At 35.9% G+C, this 19943-nt stretch overlaps 1 protein-coding gene and 1 pseudogene across 1 annotated transcript; both read left to right on the top strand.

The window, feature by feature from the left end:
* Positions 1–4354: 4354 nt before the first annotated feature.
* On the top strand, positions 4355–13722 carry LOC107725291 (TNF receptor-associated factor 1-like). Its single transcript, XM_016534504.1, has 7 exons — positions 4355–4564; positions 6143–6304; positions 7258–7317; positions 7412–7480; positions 8538–8951; positions 10775–10975; positions 13444–13722. Exons 1-7 carry the CDS (start codon positions 4355–4357, stop codon positions 13720–13722), a joined length of 1395 nt encoding a protein of 464 aa, XP_016389990.1.
* Positions 13723–17147: 3425 nt separating this feature from the next.
* Positions 17148–19943, top strand: part of LOC107725328 (PHD finger protein 19-like) — a 41061-nt pseudogene continuing 38265 nt past the window's right edge.

The following is a 19943-nucleotide window of genomic DNA, read 5'->3' as shown; positions in this document are numbered from 1 at the left end:
ATTCACAGTTTCTAACATACTCGCTTACGGTGTGACTGGAGCATTTCCTCTGACATAAAAAGTGAACTAATTCCACCTTAGCAGTTTGGGAGTGAATGTCAGCTGAGGTCAGCTCATTAGCTGGTAATTGACTAGGTAGGCCAAGAATAGATCCCTAGGTAAAGCTTTTTTATGTGAATATTGTGACTATCGCATTTGCCTTGCTTTTAAATATTTGCAAATGTGCCAATCTCAGGCCTAGATGGCATAATGAGGCTCTCAAGTGATGAATGTTTCAGGAATGTCGTGAAAATGCATGACACTAAATGGAGGACAGGAGAGATTTTGCCTTTTATCGTGACTCTCCTTGATTAAGATGATGGAGAGGAAAAATTATTAATATCCAGCAATCATGCAACATTCATTTTCATGAGATGACAGCAGACTCCTTTTTTAACATTATTTTTTATTTCCTAATATAACTACATAAATCCGGAAATATAATAAGACTGGATTTAAATGTTACAGGAGTTTGCATTGTTTAAGGCACTTTTCATGAATTTTGTGTCCCATTATAAAGCATTAGTGACTCAAATGGTGGCATGTTTGTATTAGGTGTGCTTGATGTTGCTATTAAGTAACAAAAAATTAACCTACCATGAAACGTAACCAGCAAGTAGTGTAAAATAAGCTAAACTGTCACATTTTTGGGATTTTCAGATATTGGCCTTTTTGATTGTATTCAACAATTAGTTGATATTCAAGTCGCTGTTAAATTATTTAAAATTATATTTCTTAAAATTGTGACACCACTAGGACCGTGTTACTGTGTATTATTTAGTTCACCCTTCTAACACAATTCGTGGAAAGTCCCTTAGTAATAGAACAATAATTTCCGAAAAGGTTACTAGCTCTGCAAAAGGGACATTTCACACCAAATTCTATTAAAATTGAAGAGCGTCTGCCAATACATCTTGTAAAACAATAATAGCAAAAACTTTATTGCAACAGCACTAAAAAAATCCAATATGCAAAGGTTTTACTCGTTTGATTCATTTTTCATCTCTATTCATGCTTTTTAATGGTTATAAAATATTGATTTACTATCCTCAACTGTTCAAAAGTTTAATGCAGATTTATTTTCACAGCCTTCTTTGATCATATTTACCAAGGGTGCCAATAATTCTGACCACGACTGTAAAAGAAGTCTCTTTTATACTAACCAAAGCTGCATTTATCTGACCAAAAATGCAGTTAAAATTGTGAAGTATTATTACATTTTAAAATAACTGTTTTATATTGTAATATATTTCAAAATGTAATTTCTTCCTTTGATGCAAAGCTGAATTGTCAGTATCCAAATCTTCAGTCACATGATCCTTCAGAAATCATTCTATTATGCTGATTTGCTGCTCTGTTATTAATAATGGTTCTTATTATTATCAAATTTGAAAACATTTTAAATGGTAACAATATTTCACAATATTATATAATACGTAATCATGTATACACACACACACACACACACACACACATGACTGTTTGTGAGATTCAATCATGTATTTTCTATTATGTGTGGTAAAGAATGACTCTGCAGATCTGGCTTCCAAGAACAGTTGCAGTATCTGTGTTTCAGGAAGTGTTAGAATGATGTGCATCTACTCAGCAGAACTCAGGATCAAAACCAAGTGAGGGATGCATCAGAAGCGAGAGGTGTGCTGATGGAACGCTTCAAATATTCAACACTCAGCAAGTCATAAACACATCTGGCTCCTTATCTCCGTTCCCCAATATCCTTAACACCCAAACTTGTCTTCCACCCAGACAGATTTACAGAAGATGCTGCCCTATACCTCGCCTCTTTGTTTCCAGCACACACAACACCGTTTGGGGCCTCCCGAACAGCCCGATCGATAAGGCCCATCGCATTTTAAGCTTTTGCATCATGAGGTTTCTGTATTATTGAATTGCATCTTCTCACAGTGATTCATGAGGGTACAGACATCTTCTTTTTCCACAGAAAGCTCTCGGGCCCCTCACCAGCCACCTGCTGCAGTCATTTTGATGCACTGGTCCCTCATGTGATTGCTGTTTAATGAAAAACAGGCCAGCATAGCCCTGCTCTCCTATTACAGAGTAATTGATTTGAGGTGAAGAATGTCCCTTGTAGAGGTGAATAGTTTTACCCAAGTCATTAATCCCTTCAACCAGATATTGAAACCCCACTGACTGCTCTCTTTAGCAAAAATTATCTCCCTTGCTCTCTTTCCCTCACTCTCTTATAATCTAATCAGCTGTCTTCTGATTTGGCTCAGTTTAGACAGTATGTATCATCACATTATGTTTTACTGACCATCATTCACTCATCATTTATCAGCAATTATTTGCGGCTTTAGAAATGAATATTTGGTAACGCAGTGACATTTACAGGTTTAAGAGAAAAAATACTTCTGGCACCCACTGTACAGTAAGGAAATGTGACCGTAAATGACTTTCTGTGCAGCTTGCTATTTGAATGGGAGATTCCTGTTTGAGTAGTGAGCAAATGTAAGGGTCTTCTGAGGGTTTTTCCACTATCTCTTGAAATGAAATGATGCTCATATGATTAACAAGATCAATAGTATATTCTCTAGGCGAGTGGATGGTGCTTAAGTGAAGCATTAAGTCTTTAGGACAATTATATAGGCAAATATTCCAAGCGTGAAGGTCAGAGATTCAAACGAGATGAGTTCTACAGAGAATAAATGACACAGCAGAGTGTCACTGTATGGTTTCTGTGTTATTCATCACCAGAAGAACAAAATCTAATTAAATGAAAAAGTTCACTGGTTTGCACAAAAGCTTGAGTTTATTGAGTAGTATAAAATGTTAATACTTTAAGGATCAATATATTTTACTGTTATCATTATATCAGGAACTGTCACTTTTAAGTAATAGCATAATACTTGTTTTTTTTTCTCACTCTCTCTCTCTCTTTTATGGTTCCATAATTTATGACGTGTCCGACACGCCACTTTCATGATTAACAGAGACGGGTGAGCATGAAAAATAAAAACAGCCGTGAAACGTGTCCACCACATTGGAACCGCAGGTAGTTTTTCAAACTGGGACTTTCCGTGTTGACGGATATGACGGCCAAATTCGGAGAAAGCGAGAGAGGGAGAGAGAGAGAGAGAGAGAGGGGTTGCGGCTCTACACCTAGTGAGCTGCCTGTATAAAATGTTAATACTTTAAGGATCAATATATTTTACTGTTATCATTATATCAGGAACTGTCACTTTTAAGTAATAGCATAATACTTGTTTTTTTTTCTCACTCTCTCTCTCTCTTTTATGGTTCCATAATTTATGACGTGTCCGACACGCCACTTTCATGATTAACAGAGACGGGTGAGCATGAAAAATAAAAACAGCCGTGAAACGTGTCCACCACATTGGAACCGCAGGTAGTTTTTCAAACTGGGACTTTCCGTGTTGACGGATATGACGGCCAAATTCGGAGAAAGCGAGAGAGGGAGAGAGAGAGAGAGAGAGAGGGGTTGCGGCTCTACACCTAGTGAGCTGCCTACCTAGTCAGCACCTTTGGGCATCGTCGGCGCTATCCTAAATGGCAGTATTGTAGTAACGGGGAAAACAGATTAATTTTCGTGAATCGGTTCTCGGCTCATAAGGTTTTGGTTCACAGAGTTCGGATTACTCAGAATGCATGGCATTTAGTGAAACTGATTCATTGCAAATATAATTTCACATACATATTTATTCACGAATTCTTTAGGAAAGGAGCCTATAGTGGCTTCACTTTAGGACCTGTTTTTGCACTACTTTTTATGTAGGCTATTTATTATCTTGTCAGGTCAGACTTTGGCCGCAGCGTCGAGTCTGGCTGTCGCCATAACGACGTTTTAAACAGATGAAAAATAGTTCAGTTAAACAAAACCCCCTGGAGGTCGCTTCTATTTGTTTTTGAGCATAACGCGCGTTGTACGTGAACTCTCTGTAGGCGGGGCCGAGCTAATGAGCTGCTTACCTAGACAGCATTCTGCTTTTGTTTTAGTGCCCTCACTAGGTTTTCAGACAGAACCACAGTGAAACGTGTTTCTATCACGTTCACTTAGCCTATAATTTAACAATAACGCCACACCTTTTTTCTTTCTCTTATTATTTAGTAGCCTTTTCCACTAATTATTATTAGCAAGATCCGTAACAATGTGCCTGATAAGTGGGCGGAAAAACAGCGCAATAATATTTCCGGGTGTTTGAAGAGGGGGAACCCCGTGGTGTTTTTCTACCGTGGGTATATCACGAACAAGTCAAAAGCATTTATTATTATGCCATCATAACCTGCTGCTGGTACAGACACTTTATCAAAAACCTCAATGGCTTCTGGATCAGCGGTTTCAGACCCGTCGTTAAACGGGGTTTCGTCCACACCGGGTGAGAACGAGTACCCGTCGGGTTTCCCTCAGAGCATCTGCGATGAAGTCCCGAAGGAGAAGTACTTATGCAGCAACTGTAATAATGTCTTGAATAAAGCGCGTCAAACGGTGTGCGGTCACCGCTACTGCCTCGCGTGCGTGAACTGGCTGGTCAGGTAAGAGAATGAGAAGCGTTCAAGTAGAACAGCCGCAGTTTCATGACAACACACAGGACATGGTTGGCAAGGCATTATTTTCGGTCTTGATAGCAATTGTATGTTATGGTAAATTTATGGTAAAATTGTGGCTTATAATCACAGTGCGATGAATAGCTACCAAAATATAGAAACACCACATGAAATTTAAAAAAGGTGTATAGACGCTGATGTATGTAGACTATATATATATACTGAATTATGTATTTATTTATAGCATGGGAAATGTTTTTTGTTTTTTTTTACTTCACAGGACATGATGTGAAGATCACACATGTGAGCCACTTCCTGAGCCATCAGATAAAGTCTAGCACTTTCCACTGTAGTTCAGATTAGAACATTGAGCTAATAAATGTAAGACCAGAGATCAGGGCTGTTCACGGGCTGCTACACATTCATGTAAAACCTATAAAGCTATTGAGAACACTGTAATGCTCTCAAATGTCTTTACACTTGACTGAGTCAAAAATCAATGTGGATTATGGGGTTTGTATCGATCACATTAGCAACCATGGCTTTTCTGTTATCACATTGTTAAATCATAGGAACTCATTAAAAAATAGCTGCATTTCATGGCAGGCAGTCATACTCGGTTACAACCACAAGATGCTATTTTACGGGAATCCTAACATGGTAGCTTTGTGGTCATTTCATAACATGAACCAGCCATTAAGGTATTAATCATAGAGCTGTTGTGCAGATGCTGTCCAGTGTAGTGAATCAGTCGTAACAAATTGAGTAGTAACAAACTCATACTTTAGGATTTGAAAAGCCTCTACAACTTTTAGAGGTCAGTGTTTTGTCGAGTAAAATGTTCTATGACTTTGACCCTCATGGCTGCCTAATGGAAGTCTTTTATGTTTTTACCTTCTTTCTGTACTCAAGAGAGTCTGAAAGCCTTTTGAGAATATCGTATTATTCCCTATTACAATAGAAACATGTAGGCTGGGCTTTAGATTTTATGTTTTTCAGCGGAAACTATATGATCAAAAGCATAAGTTTTAGAGGTCAAGTGTATAGAAATAAAGTATCATTATGTAATTTGTAGTAATCAATGATCATACTTGCTTAGTGGAGTAGTTCACCCAAAAATAAAATAATTTGTCATTACTTACTCACCCTCATGTTGTTCCAGATCCATACGCTGTTATTTTTTGCACTAGAAAACAAACTGAGATGTTTTGAAGAATCTTCATACAGCTTTTTTCATACAATGACAGTTCATAGTGAGCGACAGGCTCTAAACCTGGCAAAACACCATTACTAAAGCAGAAAAATAAGTCTTTTAAAGACAAACAGACCCAAAAATATTTACTAAAATTGAACTGGTATGGTGCTTTTTTCCTGGATAGGCATTTTTTGGATACTCATTATGAACTGTCCTTGCATGCAAAAGAGCTGCTGAAGATTCTTGGATGACAAAAGTCTTTTGTTTTTCTAAGAAAAAAACCATACAGATGTGACATGAGATTAAATAGATTTTCATGTTTTATTTGAATTATCCCTTTAATATGCTCAATGACTCATTCAACAGGACCATCAGAGTCAGTGTGAATATGCCCTGATCCCTTGCAACATTGGCTGTGGCTTAATGGTGCAGAGGAAATCACTGGCTACACATCTGGAGGGAGGCTGTCCCAACAACAAGACCACATGTCCCTCTTGTTCAGGTGTCCTGACACTGAGAGAACTCCAGGTAGGGTCAGAAAATGACACTTTAGAGACTGCAAAATATTATTTTCCGAATCAGTATTTTTGCATTGTTTATCTAGTAAAATATCTAAATGAATTTTTATCCTTTAAACAAGATACGTTTTAGAAGCAAAATTATATAAGAAATTCAGAATTAAAATTTTATTTTTCTTTTACTTTTTGTTTGTTTGTTTGTTTGTTTTGAACAGACAACAGTTTGTTTCGTTGAAATATCTAAATGAATTTTTATCCTTTAAACAAGATACGTTTTAGAAGCAAAATTATATAAGAAATTCAGAATTACTTTTACTTTTTGTTTGTTTGTTTGTTTGTTTTGAACAGACAACAGTTTGTTTCGTTTGGTCAGATTTATTCTTCAAACTTAATAAAAATAAACGTAATTCATATCATATATATTTTCCATGAACACAAGACTGTCATACACATATTTTGCTTCTCAGTGGAATTTTTAAGTATGTACCTACATACAAACAATATATTTGTGCAAATCACATATAAATGTACAGTATGATACATGGGTGATATTTTGTGAATAGGCCCATAGTGCAAGATATTCGGCCTCTTTCGTTGTTGCTAAAGTGGTTTTGGGTCAGCGTGCCCTTGCTTGAAGCCCCATGGCTCGGTTTTAAGCCACAGATGGAGTCTCCAGTGTTTACTGCTGTCCCATATTACTTTCTTTTCCATTTCACCCATCGGGACATGGATTAGAGGAATAAAAAGAAGGGGGAAAAAAAAGCAGCAATCCAGTGAATTTAAACATCAATCATCAAACGCAACACATTAGTCAAGATATCTTCAAATGCAATGTGTTTCACGCTTCAAATTAAGATAAAAAGTCTCAATGAGATGTTTTGGAAAGTTTGTGGCACAAAATTATTTGAGCAAAACTTTCATCACTGTTGTTAGTGAAAGTGACATTTCCTAATTTTTTCACAGAAGCATGTTTGTCCCAATTCAGGTGATAAGAAGACGACGAAGACAGATAAACGACAAAAGGTAGAAAAGCTGGTGGATCACTGAATATTGTACCCTGAAAGTGAATGTACAAACAAGAACAATTCTAAAGTATGATACTGTGTTTCCTTTATAGAATAATCACCCAGGCAGCTCAAAAAAGAAGGAGCCATGCATTTTCTCAGACGTTGGTTGTCCTTTTAAGGTTGGTATTTTAATAACAGTACCTGTTTATGTTAATCATGATGTATTATATAGTTTTGTGGAACAGAGTTTTATGTTGAGCAGAAACTTTTAGATTCTTGAGCCACGTTTTTAAAAACAAATGGTCTACAGAAAATTTGAGAGGATAATTTTTAAAATTAAAATATTAAAAGTATTAAAAAAATTTTTATTTCTAAATGTTCATTTGGGTTGTATGGCTGTTTGGAACAATATTTATTGTGAAAAGCACTTGTAAATACTAGTGCTGTCAAACGATTAATCGCATCCAAAATAAAAGTTTTTGTTTACATAATATATGTGTGTGTGCTGTGTATATTTATTATGTATATATAAATACACACACATGAATGTATACATTTCAGAAAAATGTTATGTTTATATATTAAATAAGATTTATATATACCATAAATTATATTAATATAAATATATACATGTAAATACGTGTAAATATTTTCAAAATATATACTGTATGTGTGTGTATTTATATATACATAATAAATATACACAGTACACACACATATTATGTAAACAAAAACTTTTATTTTGGATGCGATTAATCGCGATTAATCATTTGACAGCACTAAAAATACATTTAAATTTATCTTAATTTTTTTCTCTAATATTCTAATATTAGCTAGACAGAGAAAACAAATATTTTGCAGGAAAAAAGAAAAAGGAAAAATGCTCCAAATTTAAAGGGAATCATTTTCAGGAATTCACAGAATTAAAAAAAAAAAAGGTTTGAAAAAAATCATAGAAAAATCACAGAAAATAATCATGTACTATACTTTTTTTTATTATAAAAATAATATTTTTCTGTTTTTTCCTGTATACATTTTGTTTAGCTTTTTAAAAATTGCTTAAAATTTTGCTTGAAAAATAAACAAACAAAAATCATTAATGGTGTAACAAAAAAAAATACAATAAATAAATAAAATAATATTCTCTGAAAACCAGTCTCATTACAATGTCATTGCAATTGAGAAAGTAGTGTTTTATGGGAATTTTACAGTTTTGCTGCAACATTTTATTTTCAGGGCAATGCAGACAAAGTAAAAGAACATGAATCCTGCAGCCATGTTGGCCATCTACAGCTTCTCTTGGATGTGACCAGAGCTCTTCAGCGTACCTTGAATTCTTCAGCTGAGCAAAGCCACCATGAAAGCCCTGATCTTCTTCTGCCTGGACAGTGTGGTGCTTCCCACATTGAGGGTGAGATTGAGACCGACGGAGGGGATCCAGGAGTGAGTGATAAGGCCCTCAGTCTCCACGATGATCAGGCTGAACTTGCTGTAGGCCAGCAACTGGACGCTCTACAGCAGAGAGTGCAGGTTATGGAGAACATCATCTCAGCTTTGAACCGAGAGGTGGAGAAGACGCAGATCAGTGTGCTTGTGCTGGAGAGGGACAATTACAACAGTCAGCATCTCATTCAGCACTTGGAAACCAAGGTAAATTATAAAATAAATCTGTGTCATGACACTAATGGTGTGGGAATTTCAACTTTAAATGGAATTAAATGGGAACTAGGGAACTTTTAGACACTGTACAGATGATGAAATTACATAGCGGTGGTGCTGCCACACTGATGCTCACATGCAAATTTTCTGCTAATATCCTGTCGATCATGTCCACCAGTTTGAACATTAGAATTGCAATGAAGTTGCACGCCTTGTCAGAAAGGCTTAGGAAAAAAAAAAGTTTTTTTTTCTGATTCCTTCTTGAATTGCTTTTGAAATAGTCTTTTGGTGATAGTCTCAAATAAATAGAATAACAGGAAGAAATATTTACCGAATTGCGGTCAAACACGTTTAATTTTAAATAATTATGCCTGATTGTTTATTCTGTGTTTGTAGAAACGTTTTTTCCTAACTTAATAGGTATATACTACTGTTCAAAGGTCTGTACGATTTCTAAATGTTGTTTTTTTATATATATATATATATTTATGGAAACTGTGATAATTTTTTTCAGGATTCTTTGATGAATAGAAAGTTCAAAAGAACAGCATTTATTTTTATTTTTTTACTTGTCACTTTTGATCAATTTAATGCATCCTTGATGAAAAAAGTATTAATTAAAAAACAAACAAAAAAAAACTTACTGACCCAAATATTTTGAACAAAAGTGAATTTCACAAAACAAAGTTCAACATTATGTAAATAATTCATAATAATTCATCCATAAATCCATCACATTATCTCCAATATTCAAAATTTAAATTAACTGATAATGAAATATAGCAGGTTTATTTATTAAATGAAATGAATATAAATTAAATGCAAATTGTGCTTTTCAAACATCAGTTAAACATCATTAATTTCACATAATGTTTCTTGAAATGTGTGTATGATAACATGTTTATGGTTAATTCATACTGAAGATGACCTGTATTATTAAAAGCTACACTTACAGCAGATATATTAATTTCACTTCATTTTAATTCTATCTAAATTCTAAATCAAATTACAACTGTGCATCCTGCTGCCTCATTTCAAATATCAGGAATTCAGTGCAGTTCTGAACGGTGCACAACCCTGATATCACATTATTTCCATCCTGGATTATTAAAATCAAAGCACATGCTTTTCACTGTGTAAATAGCAACAACAGATTTCATTACTTTGATGTGTCCTTGCAGTTTACTAGGCATTGATCTCATGCTGTGAATCTGCAATATGGTTGGAGCTAATGAATGTGTTTGTGTTACAAAAGAGCAGAAATGCTATATAGGAATCTTTGGAAAACATTTGTTTCCTGTGATGTGTTTTTTGTTTGTAGCCGCTGGGTTGCATAATTCATGCTTTAAATAAGGACTCACATAAAACTAACAAAGGTATTCTTTTGGGGAGGTCTGAAATGATCATTTATTTGTCCCTATGCTCATCTTAACACCGGGAGGTGATAACAAATGATTATGGCTGTGTTCTGACACTCGACCTGGAGGGGTTATTTAACACAGGGAACCGAGATGACACTCCTGAAATGCTGAAAATGAAGAGATAAGTTGAAGTAAGGATGAGAAGGGAATGAGTGGTAGAAAATAGATTTGTGTGACAATTCTCCAAGTGCGGTTAAGAAAAAAAAAAGCATGTGTCTAATAGGATGTCGCCATCTCGTTCATTTTCTGTATTTTGAAGTGTCTCACACAAGGCTGTCGACCTTAACCAGCTCTGAAGGTCCATTATGATACATTAATATTGCGCTTTTGCAGTGAGCCAATCTGTACCTTTGGGTGATTCATCCATGATAATGGTTTTCCATCACATTCTAGGTAGCGGAACAGCTGCAGAGACTGGTCAGGAAAGACATTCACATCACTTCATTGCAGCAGTGTATCAGCGCCCAGCAGGACATCTCATATGATGGCACCTTTCTCTGGCGGTTGTGTGATGTCAGCCAGAAACTGAGAGAGGCTGCCACCGGCCAAAAGATCAGTCAGTACTCGCCAGGTATCAAAGCACATATCTCTCCTGTACTGCTCTGAAAGGCAGAGTTCTCTAAAAATAAACATTCTGTCATTTACTCTCATTTACTCTGTTATCATTCATCCTCATGCCATTCTAGACCTGTATGACTGACTTTCTTCTTGAACTCTCTTAACTAGACTTTCTTCTTTCTACAACCTGAATCTGGAAAGAAGAAAGTCAGTCATAAAAGTATAGAATGGCATGAGGGTAAATGATGACAGAGTAAAATCCCTCTCTCTCTATCTAGTATATACTGTATATATATATATATATATATAATTTTTTTTTTCTGTTTTGTAACATACCAAGACTGAAGGATTATTTATATAATTTTTTTTTTCTTTTTTGTAACATACCAAGACTGAAGGATTATTTTATGTTTCTGTTATTTATAGTCTTGTTGTGTTACAAATTTAATATAAATGAGATTCTATACATTAGATTTTTAGATTATATATATATTTAATATATATTATGTATATACATTCATCTTCCAGATCTATCTATCTATCTATCTATCTATCTATGTCTGTCTGTCTGTCTGTCTGTCTTGTCTGTCTATCTTGTCTGTCTCGTCTGTCTATCTTGTCTGTCTGTCTGTCTGTCTGTCTATCTATCTTGTCTGTCTATCTATCTATCTTGTCTGTCTGTCTGTTTATCTATCTTGTCTGTCTGTCTATCTATCTATCTTGTCTGTCTGTCTGTCTGTCTATCTTGTCTGTCTATCTATCTATCTATCTATCTATCTTGTCTGTCTGTCTATCTTGTCTGTCTGTCTATCTATCTTGTCTGTATAAGAAACTTGCTTTCAAAATATATAAAATGTATATATAAAAATTGTGCGTTTATGCACACACACACACACACAAACGTGTGTATGTGTGTGTACTTGTTTATGCTACATTGAGGGGACCAAATGCCCCCTCAAGAATAGTAAAACCTGAAATTTTTGACATTGTGATAAAAAATATTAACAAATAAAATTTATTAAAAATAGTAAATTATGTTTATCTGAAAGTGTAACAATGCAAACAGGATTTCTTTAAGGGGTAGTTTTAGGGTTAGGGGATAGAAAATATTGTTTGGTCAGTATAAAAGTAACAGAGGTCTATGGAAAGTCCCCACAATTCACAGAAACAAACGTGTGTGTGTGTGTGTGTGTGTGTGTATTGAAAGAAACCTTCTGTCTATCGTATTAAAATATTCCAGCACTAAAAGATTATGGTGACTTGATGTTGATTCAGTTAACACTCTGAATGGATTCAGTGAGTCATTCAGTAATGGATTTAGTGAGTTCATTAAGCAACAGATCCATCAGACTGATTCAAATGGTAATTCCTGAGTTAGTGAGTCTTCTAGAGTGATTCATTCAAAGAACTGGCTCATAAGAATCATTTGTTTGTGAATTGAACTACACTGGTTGTGCTGTGTGTTTTTGGTTCAATAAAGGGAACTGGTTTAAAAGAATAATTTTTTTAGGAATTAGGGCTACACTAGTTGTGCTGCATATCAGGCTGTTGTTTTACCTGTAACCAAGATAAATGTTGACTAAGGGCTGCCCATATGATCTGTGCATCATATTCTAAATCATATGATGGTTTGTGTGGGGAACAGGCCACCTTGTGATTCTGAAAAATCTTGGTCCCCTGGGCCTTATTTTTCTAAGCATGTTCAATTTGCAGTTTCAGTTGACGTAATCAATATATTATTGACAAACACTTCTCACTATTGTGCCGAAGCAAAACAGTTTTGCCAGCACTGAATACTTTAATGCATTGGACTGGACTATACATATAAATAATACTCAGATATACTAAATATACTATATAAATAATACTAAAATAACTGTCCCTAAGTCCTGATTGATTAAAATGCTGTTCACATGTGGAACTTGTCCTGCTTCTGTCTTGCAGTGATTATCATTGTAAAATGAGCATCAGTATGTTCTTCTCAAGAGGGCCGAACACTTGAAGTGAGCACTCAGAAGTGAGCACTGAAGGCGTTACCATCTCATGTGTGCGTGTTTAGTACACGTAATATGAAGACATATGTCAGAAAAGCAGAAAAAAGTCCTGTTTTATAGTTGGTAATACTTTTTGAGCCAAATTAAAAAAAAAAGTTAAATGCATTTCAGTCTGATTCTAGCAATTTGAGCGGCACATTTTAGTTTAGATTGCTTTGATTCTGCTATTGAAGGCAGTTAAAAACACTAAAAACACACATTTTTCGCATTCAATTTCACATTAAAGAAAGCATTTAGATAGAATTGTTAAAGACAATGCAGCAAAAAGCAGGTCATTACATTCAAAGTGCTCGAGAGAATGTAAAATGGTCTTTAAAAACTAAATTACAGCTATTTATGGTGCAAAAAACCTACTAAGTGCACCTCAGGACAAAGAATTAAATAATAAATGTATGATATGACCCCTTTAATAGTGGCTTCTGTTGTAACGAACCAGCTTTGGTTCCTCAGTCATGTGCCATCAGCATTTTCCGTGACCTTCCGCTGACATCTCCTGCACGTGCCTGGCAGGTCACGTTCTTTCTCATAGATCAGAACCAGAGGGAGCATGTCATCGACGCTTTCCGTCCCGACCTCTCCTCTGCATCTTTCCACTGCCCCGTCTCAGAGATGAATGTGGCCAGCGGGTGCCCCCTGTTCTTCCCTCTGGGGAAATTGAAGTCGCCTAAGCATGCCTATTGCAACGATGACACCATCTATATCAAGTGCGTGGTGGACATCTCCTCCTGAAGCATGAAGGCCTGGCTGTTAAAGAGGACTGGATTCCTAAGGGAGCATAACAATTCTGGATCCGGACAAAATGAATATGGAGAGCAGAGAAACAAACCCAGAAATATTTATGAACTGAAAAGTTGAAGAGTTTTGTCTCGGTTGCAGTTTGGTTCTTTGGGTACATGAATAAAGTAATATTTTTAGATTGACACCTGGCTCTTAATGTTTTAAACATTGATTCTTTCTTGTGTTATTTTGCATGTATTGCTGTTTTATTTATTATGGAATGAACTCTTCTGGATTTTGAACATCATTCTGACAGTTTTTATATTTTATATGTAATAATAAATCAAATGTGTTTACTACCTTGTTTTTTGTTTCTTCGTAGCATAGTTTATCTGCTTACTAGTACATGTCTCAACATTGCAGATAAATGTCTCTTTAAAGTTTAGAACAATCAATATTATTTGCATTTATGATTTAAATTTAAAGAAATGGTTCACCCAAATATTCACTCACCCTCAGGCTATCCAAGATGTAGATGAGTTTGTTTTTTCATGGGAACAGATTTGAAGAAATTTAGCATTCCATTACTTGCTCACCAATGGATCCTCTGCAGTGAATGGGTGCCGTCAGAATGAGAGCCCAAACAGCTGATAAAAACATCACAATAATCCACAAGTAATCCAAACCACTCCAGTCCATCAGTTAATGCCTTGTGAAGCAAAAAACTGCATGTTTATTAGAATCAAATGCATCAAAACTTTAAACTATTTCTTTTGACTCAAATATAAAGGCCTCTATCTATTGCTTTCTCCAGTGACAAAGTTAAAAGAAATATGGACAGATCAAGCACCGTTTACAGTCCAAAACAGTTTTAAACAAATATGTTAGTGGATTTTGATGTGAGAGGACAGCAAGGAATTGACTTTATCACTGCAGGAAGTGTTATTATGGATTATTATTTCTGGCCATTATTTTGGCCAGAAGCAACAGTTTAAAGTGAAAATGTCTTGATGGATTTGTTTTTTATATACATTATTTCTGACTACTGTAATTTTATTTATTCTGTGCATTATGCATAGATCCTTATCAAATATAGTATCAGATTAGCACATGAAAAGGTCAAGTGGGCTCATGAATTTTTATTTTGCATTTTTTAAAGGGGTCATATGATGCGATTTCAATTTTTCCTTTCTCTTTGGAGTGTTACAAGCTCTTGGTGCATAAAGAAGATCTGTAAAGTTGCAAACACTAAAGTCTCAAATCCAAAGAGATATTCTTTATAAAAGTTAAGAGTCAACCACGCCTACCTAAAACGGCTCGTTCTAACACACCCAATAATGTTTTTTTTAACCTTAAACCGCATAAACACATTTCATTACACCAAATACACAAAATAATGTTCTTTTTAGCAGCATTATATGACCCCTTTAAATATGTATTTTCACTATAAAGATGCATAATTATTTCACAGAACATCCGATGCTAACCACACTTTTTGCATATGAAATGTTATTTCCTTTTATATAAACAATGGAAATTTTGCTGAACGAACACATGCATGTAGTGGCTGCTGTGCAAAATCAGCTTAATGTATTCATAAAAAGTATAACATGTGTAGCTGCAGCAATATTTTTTCTCCCTTGCATTATACAACAAGTTACCTTCATGTTAACACTTACAGGAATGTGTTCCCAAAAAAAAAAAATAAAAATAAATAAATCAACCCAGTTCAGCTAGCAGTTTTTAGAGAAAAACTCCAGCTACTTTCCCCTCCTGACTTTTTTAACTTTTATTTTTAGTTCTTTTATCCCCTCCTGTCTTAAACACAATCAAATGTTCACAAAATCAAAAACTCTTCAAGCAGAATGAGAGATAAGAAAAGAACAGGTGGTTTCTCACAGTTGAAAGGGTCACTTTGTACAATATGTACAAATCAACACTGCATCAAATAACTAAATACAATTAGTCATGTGGTATTCATAGCCCCAAGTGTATGGGTAGTTTTGTTCTGCGACATAAATATTTTCATTTAGTCAGCTTGCCATGACCTTGTGATGTCTGCCTGAATCGCAATGTCCAAATTTCACAGAAATCTAAGAATATTACTGTTATGCCAGCAAGTATGACCTGTTATGTGTTAGAAATGTAACTGCATTATGACAGTTGCACTGCCAGCAAACCTTCACTGAAGCTGAAAACATATATGCTGACAGCTCACTCTCTCTGTCACATCTCTCACATTTCACTCACCAAAACCATTACACTTATTATAACTTTCATAACATTAACAAACATTATATCATGCTCAAAGTATCAGTAATGTATATCTATCTATCTATCATCTACTTAAGAGTTCTACAGTACATAGGCTATAATAGGTATAATCTATTAGCTATATGAAAGTCTAATAACTTTACTGTATCATTTCTATCTCTCTATCTATATGGATAAATCTCGTGTATAATGTCAGTTGTCCGCTTTCATACTCCAAATGAGTTTCATCTCTGGCTTGCAGTCTTTTCCCCCCTGTCATGTTGTAGGCTACTATCAGAGCATTTAATGTCTTGTTGTCATTGGAGCAGTGCTTCTTGTAGCCCCTCCTCGAGAGCGCTGCTGCTGTACTTCCTGTACGCGGATGATGATGATGATGGTCGGGTTATGTTAATTACATAAGCAAAACGTAAATGATTCGCGGGAAAAGGTGAAAAAATGGCGACGTTCACTGACTGCATTTCTGCGCCGCTTGAGCTGTAAAAACACCAGAGACTCTCTTACACATCGATTTTCATTTAGTCAGCTTGCCATGACCTTGTGATGTCTGCCTGAATCGCAATGTCCAAATTTCACAGAAATCTAAGAATATTACTGTTATGCCAGCAAGTATGACCTGTTATGTGTTAGAAATGTAACTGCATTATGACAGTTGCACTGCCAGCAAACCTTCACTGAAGCTGAAAACATATATGCTGACAGCTCACTCTCTCTGTCACATCTCTCACATTCACTCACCAAAACCATTACACTTATTATAACTTTCATAACATTAACAAACATTATATCATGCTCAAAGTAGCAGTAATGTATATCTATCTATCTATCATCTACTTAAGAGTTCTACAGTACATAGGCTATAATAGGTATAATCTATTAGCTATATGAAAGTCTAATAACTTTACTGTATCATTTCTATCTCTCTATCTATATGGATAAATCTCGTGTATAATGTCAGTTGTCCGCTTTCATACTCCAAATGAGTTTCATCTCTGGCTTGCAGTCTTTTCCCCCCTGTCATGTTGTAGGCTACTATCAGAGCATTTAATGTCTTGTTGTCATTGGAGCAGTGCTTCTTGTAGCCCCTCCTCGAGAGCGCTGCTGCTGTACTTCCTGTACGCGGATGATGATGATGATGGTCGGGTTATGTTAATTACATAAGCAAAACGTAAATGATTCGCGGGAAAAGGTGAAAAAATGGCGACGTTCACTGACTGCATTTCTGCGCCGCTTGAGCTGTAAAAACACCAGAGACTCTCTTACACATCGCGAATGGGATTTGGGGCTGCCAGAGGAGGAATAGCTGCACTTTTGGCACGTTTTACCCGCGGGATTGGAGAGAAATCAAAGCGGTAATCTCAGCGCAAGATGTGTTTGAATGTGACCCGATTCAAAATCTGCTGCATTGTAGTGCGTGACACTCACAACTGCACTGATCTGGCGAACTTAATCATGCATATGAAAGAGTAATTGTGTGTTCTGAGCATGTGTCATGAGTGCGACAACTTGTCCGAGTCCCTGAGAGAAGTTTTGGTAGTGCGCAAGTTTTCCAGCATGCCCTGATGATGTTGCATGTCTTCAAATGGGGAGGGAGTTCGTGCAAAGATTTGTAGCGGCTATGATTTATTTATATATATAAGCAACTGAATTGATAGACTCTTGAGAAGTGGACATGGCTGTTAAGTGACTTTTCATGCAGGCGTGCATACTTTTACAGTCGATGCAATAGTTTTCTGTCTTATTTTCTTTCGGAGATAAAGCACGCATGTTAATTCTTATAGTTAAGAGGAACGTTACTGTTGGAAATCGTGTGATTCTCGGCCGCCTGGGTTCGATTCATTTGAATATTTGTTAAAGGGGTCTGGTGCATGCAGCAGAAGAAAACTGGCCGAGCTCAGTAAGTCTGAAGTTCACATCCTGACGATGAGTCAACCAGCAATGTTTCTCTGCTCCCTTTTTAACTCATCAGGGTTGAGATTGAGTCAGGCAATTATTCCCCATGCGCACTGTTGTGGTTGGAATCTTTTTGCAGTTCTACATAATTCCTGCGGGGTTGTCAAAACCGTCATGCACATACAGTAACGTACATACTTGCTTACCTGAATCACTTTGAGTGATTCCCAGCAGTGGCTTTGTGGATAGGATCAACTTTGTTGAAACTACAAAACATTTAAGCCAATAAACTTCTTCAAATTAATAGATAAATAAAATAACGAATAATAATCTCCTAATTTTTACATAATTATCAGCCCTCTACGGACACCTTGGCAATTGAATCGCCATTGGCTAGTGCCTCCAACTCACACACTGGCGAGTAAAATCTGAGAATTTATTAGCAATTGGCTAATATTAGACATCATTTAGTCGCCCAGAGTGTAGATTTAGTCGCATATGCGAGTGATTTACTCGCAATGTAGAGGGTTGATTAAGAAAACCAGTTTTACCTAAAAACTAAAATGTGTGATGTGTAAAGCAGTTAGACACTTCTACTTTGATACTAGCTAGTTTTTTTTTTACTCAGTTATTGATAATATTTGTATGTTAATTCAACTCAGGGATTTGAATCTTTTGAAGCTGTTCACCTAAAAGATTTCTTCAGTGACTCACTGAGATTAGTCGTTACGGCGACAAGTTACCAGTCATTGAATCACTCAACCGACACTGATTCGTTTATTGTCCTTTATTTCTAAATTCATGTCGACAAAATCTGTTATGACACTCTAGAAGGAAGCCGTGATAGGCTGAATATTTTTTTCTAAAAAGCTACCTCAATTGTGTTGTAGTCTTAACATGTTTGTAGAAATGTCTTTCTTATTTTGAGATTCAATCTCATGCAGACTCGAAACAATGAATCGTTCATTAAAGGGAGCGTGTTCTTACATTAGGTCCAGCCAATCATATTGCGTCTTCACAGCCGTTAATCGAATGCTATTTGCTCATGCTGTAACAAAGTCCCTTTCAAGGAAAGTCTGATCACTCGACGGCCATATTTGCAACGCCTCCGGGCAGCTCGAACAAGACCAAGTTGCTGAACTTGCAATTAAATTACATATTTCAAATCAGCAACAAAATCTGAAATGAACTGCCCCATGAATGTTGTTTCTTATGCTCAAATAGTGTTTAAAAAGCTTATTTTTCAGTCTAGACCAGCCAATGCAAGTGTAACCGGTGTTATCTGCGTTGTGTTTTTTTCAATGAGTAACCGGACATCAGCTGACGTTTCAACTCTTCGTTTACTCTGATAAAACATAAAACAGTCTTTACAGTGTGTTTTCGCCCTTCTTGTCCTTTCTCTCCCATGCAGAGACAGTGCAGAAAGGGGAGAGAAAATTGTATAAAACTTTAATACAAAATTAATTTAACAAGTGACAAAACAGCATACCTGATAAAACAGTCTTTACAGTGTTTTCCCCCTTCTTGTCCTTTCTGTTAAATGAAAGTGCAACGCAATTAGCACGTGCTTCAAGTGCATCGATCGACAGAACTGATCAAACTTAGTGAAAATACAGAAATAATCAAATATGCACGTAAAATAATGTCACAAATATGATTTCAACGGAGTATAAAAGTGATTTTAAGCAAAGATGAAATTAGATTAATCAGAGCTCATTAAAAACCCACCTCTCCCATGCAGAGACAGTGCCGAAAGGGATGAGGAGTTGCAACAGTGTTGCCAAATCCCTCCCTCAGAAAATCTCTAAAACCACCCTCAAAAGTCTCCATTTTTCACAAAAAGTCGCCAAATATGAAAACAAAGTAAATACAGGTAAATTTGGTAAAGGTAAAGTAAAGTATATATATATATATATATACTTTACAAATGATGTCTGTATAAAAAATATAACAAAAAATTCTGAAGTGAAATTAGGAAATGCAAGTCAAATGCTGACTCAGCCGGCGCAGTTTCTCCAGAGCGGCTGCAGGAGCGTTGATGACGACACAGCCATTTCACGATTGGCCAG

Source organism: Sinocyclocheilus rhinocerous, unplaced genomic scaffold (assembly GCF_001515625.1).
Source record: "Sinocyclocheilus rhinocerous isolate Xijiao unplaced genomic scaffold, SAMN03320098_v1.1 scaffold785, whole genome shotgun sequence".
In the NCBI taxonomy this organism is placed as follows: domain Eukaryota; kingdom Metazoa; phylum Chordata; class Actinopteri; order Cypriniformes; family Cyprinidae; genus Sinocyclocheilus; species Sinocyclocheilus rhinocerous.
The sequence above is the reverse complement of the archived record's forward strand: the minus strand, read 5'-3'. Positions and strand labels throughout refer to the sequence as shown.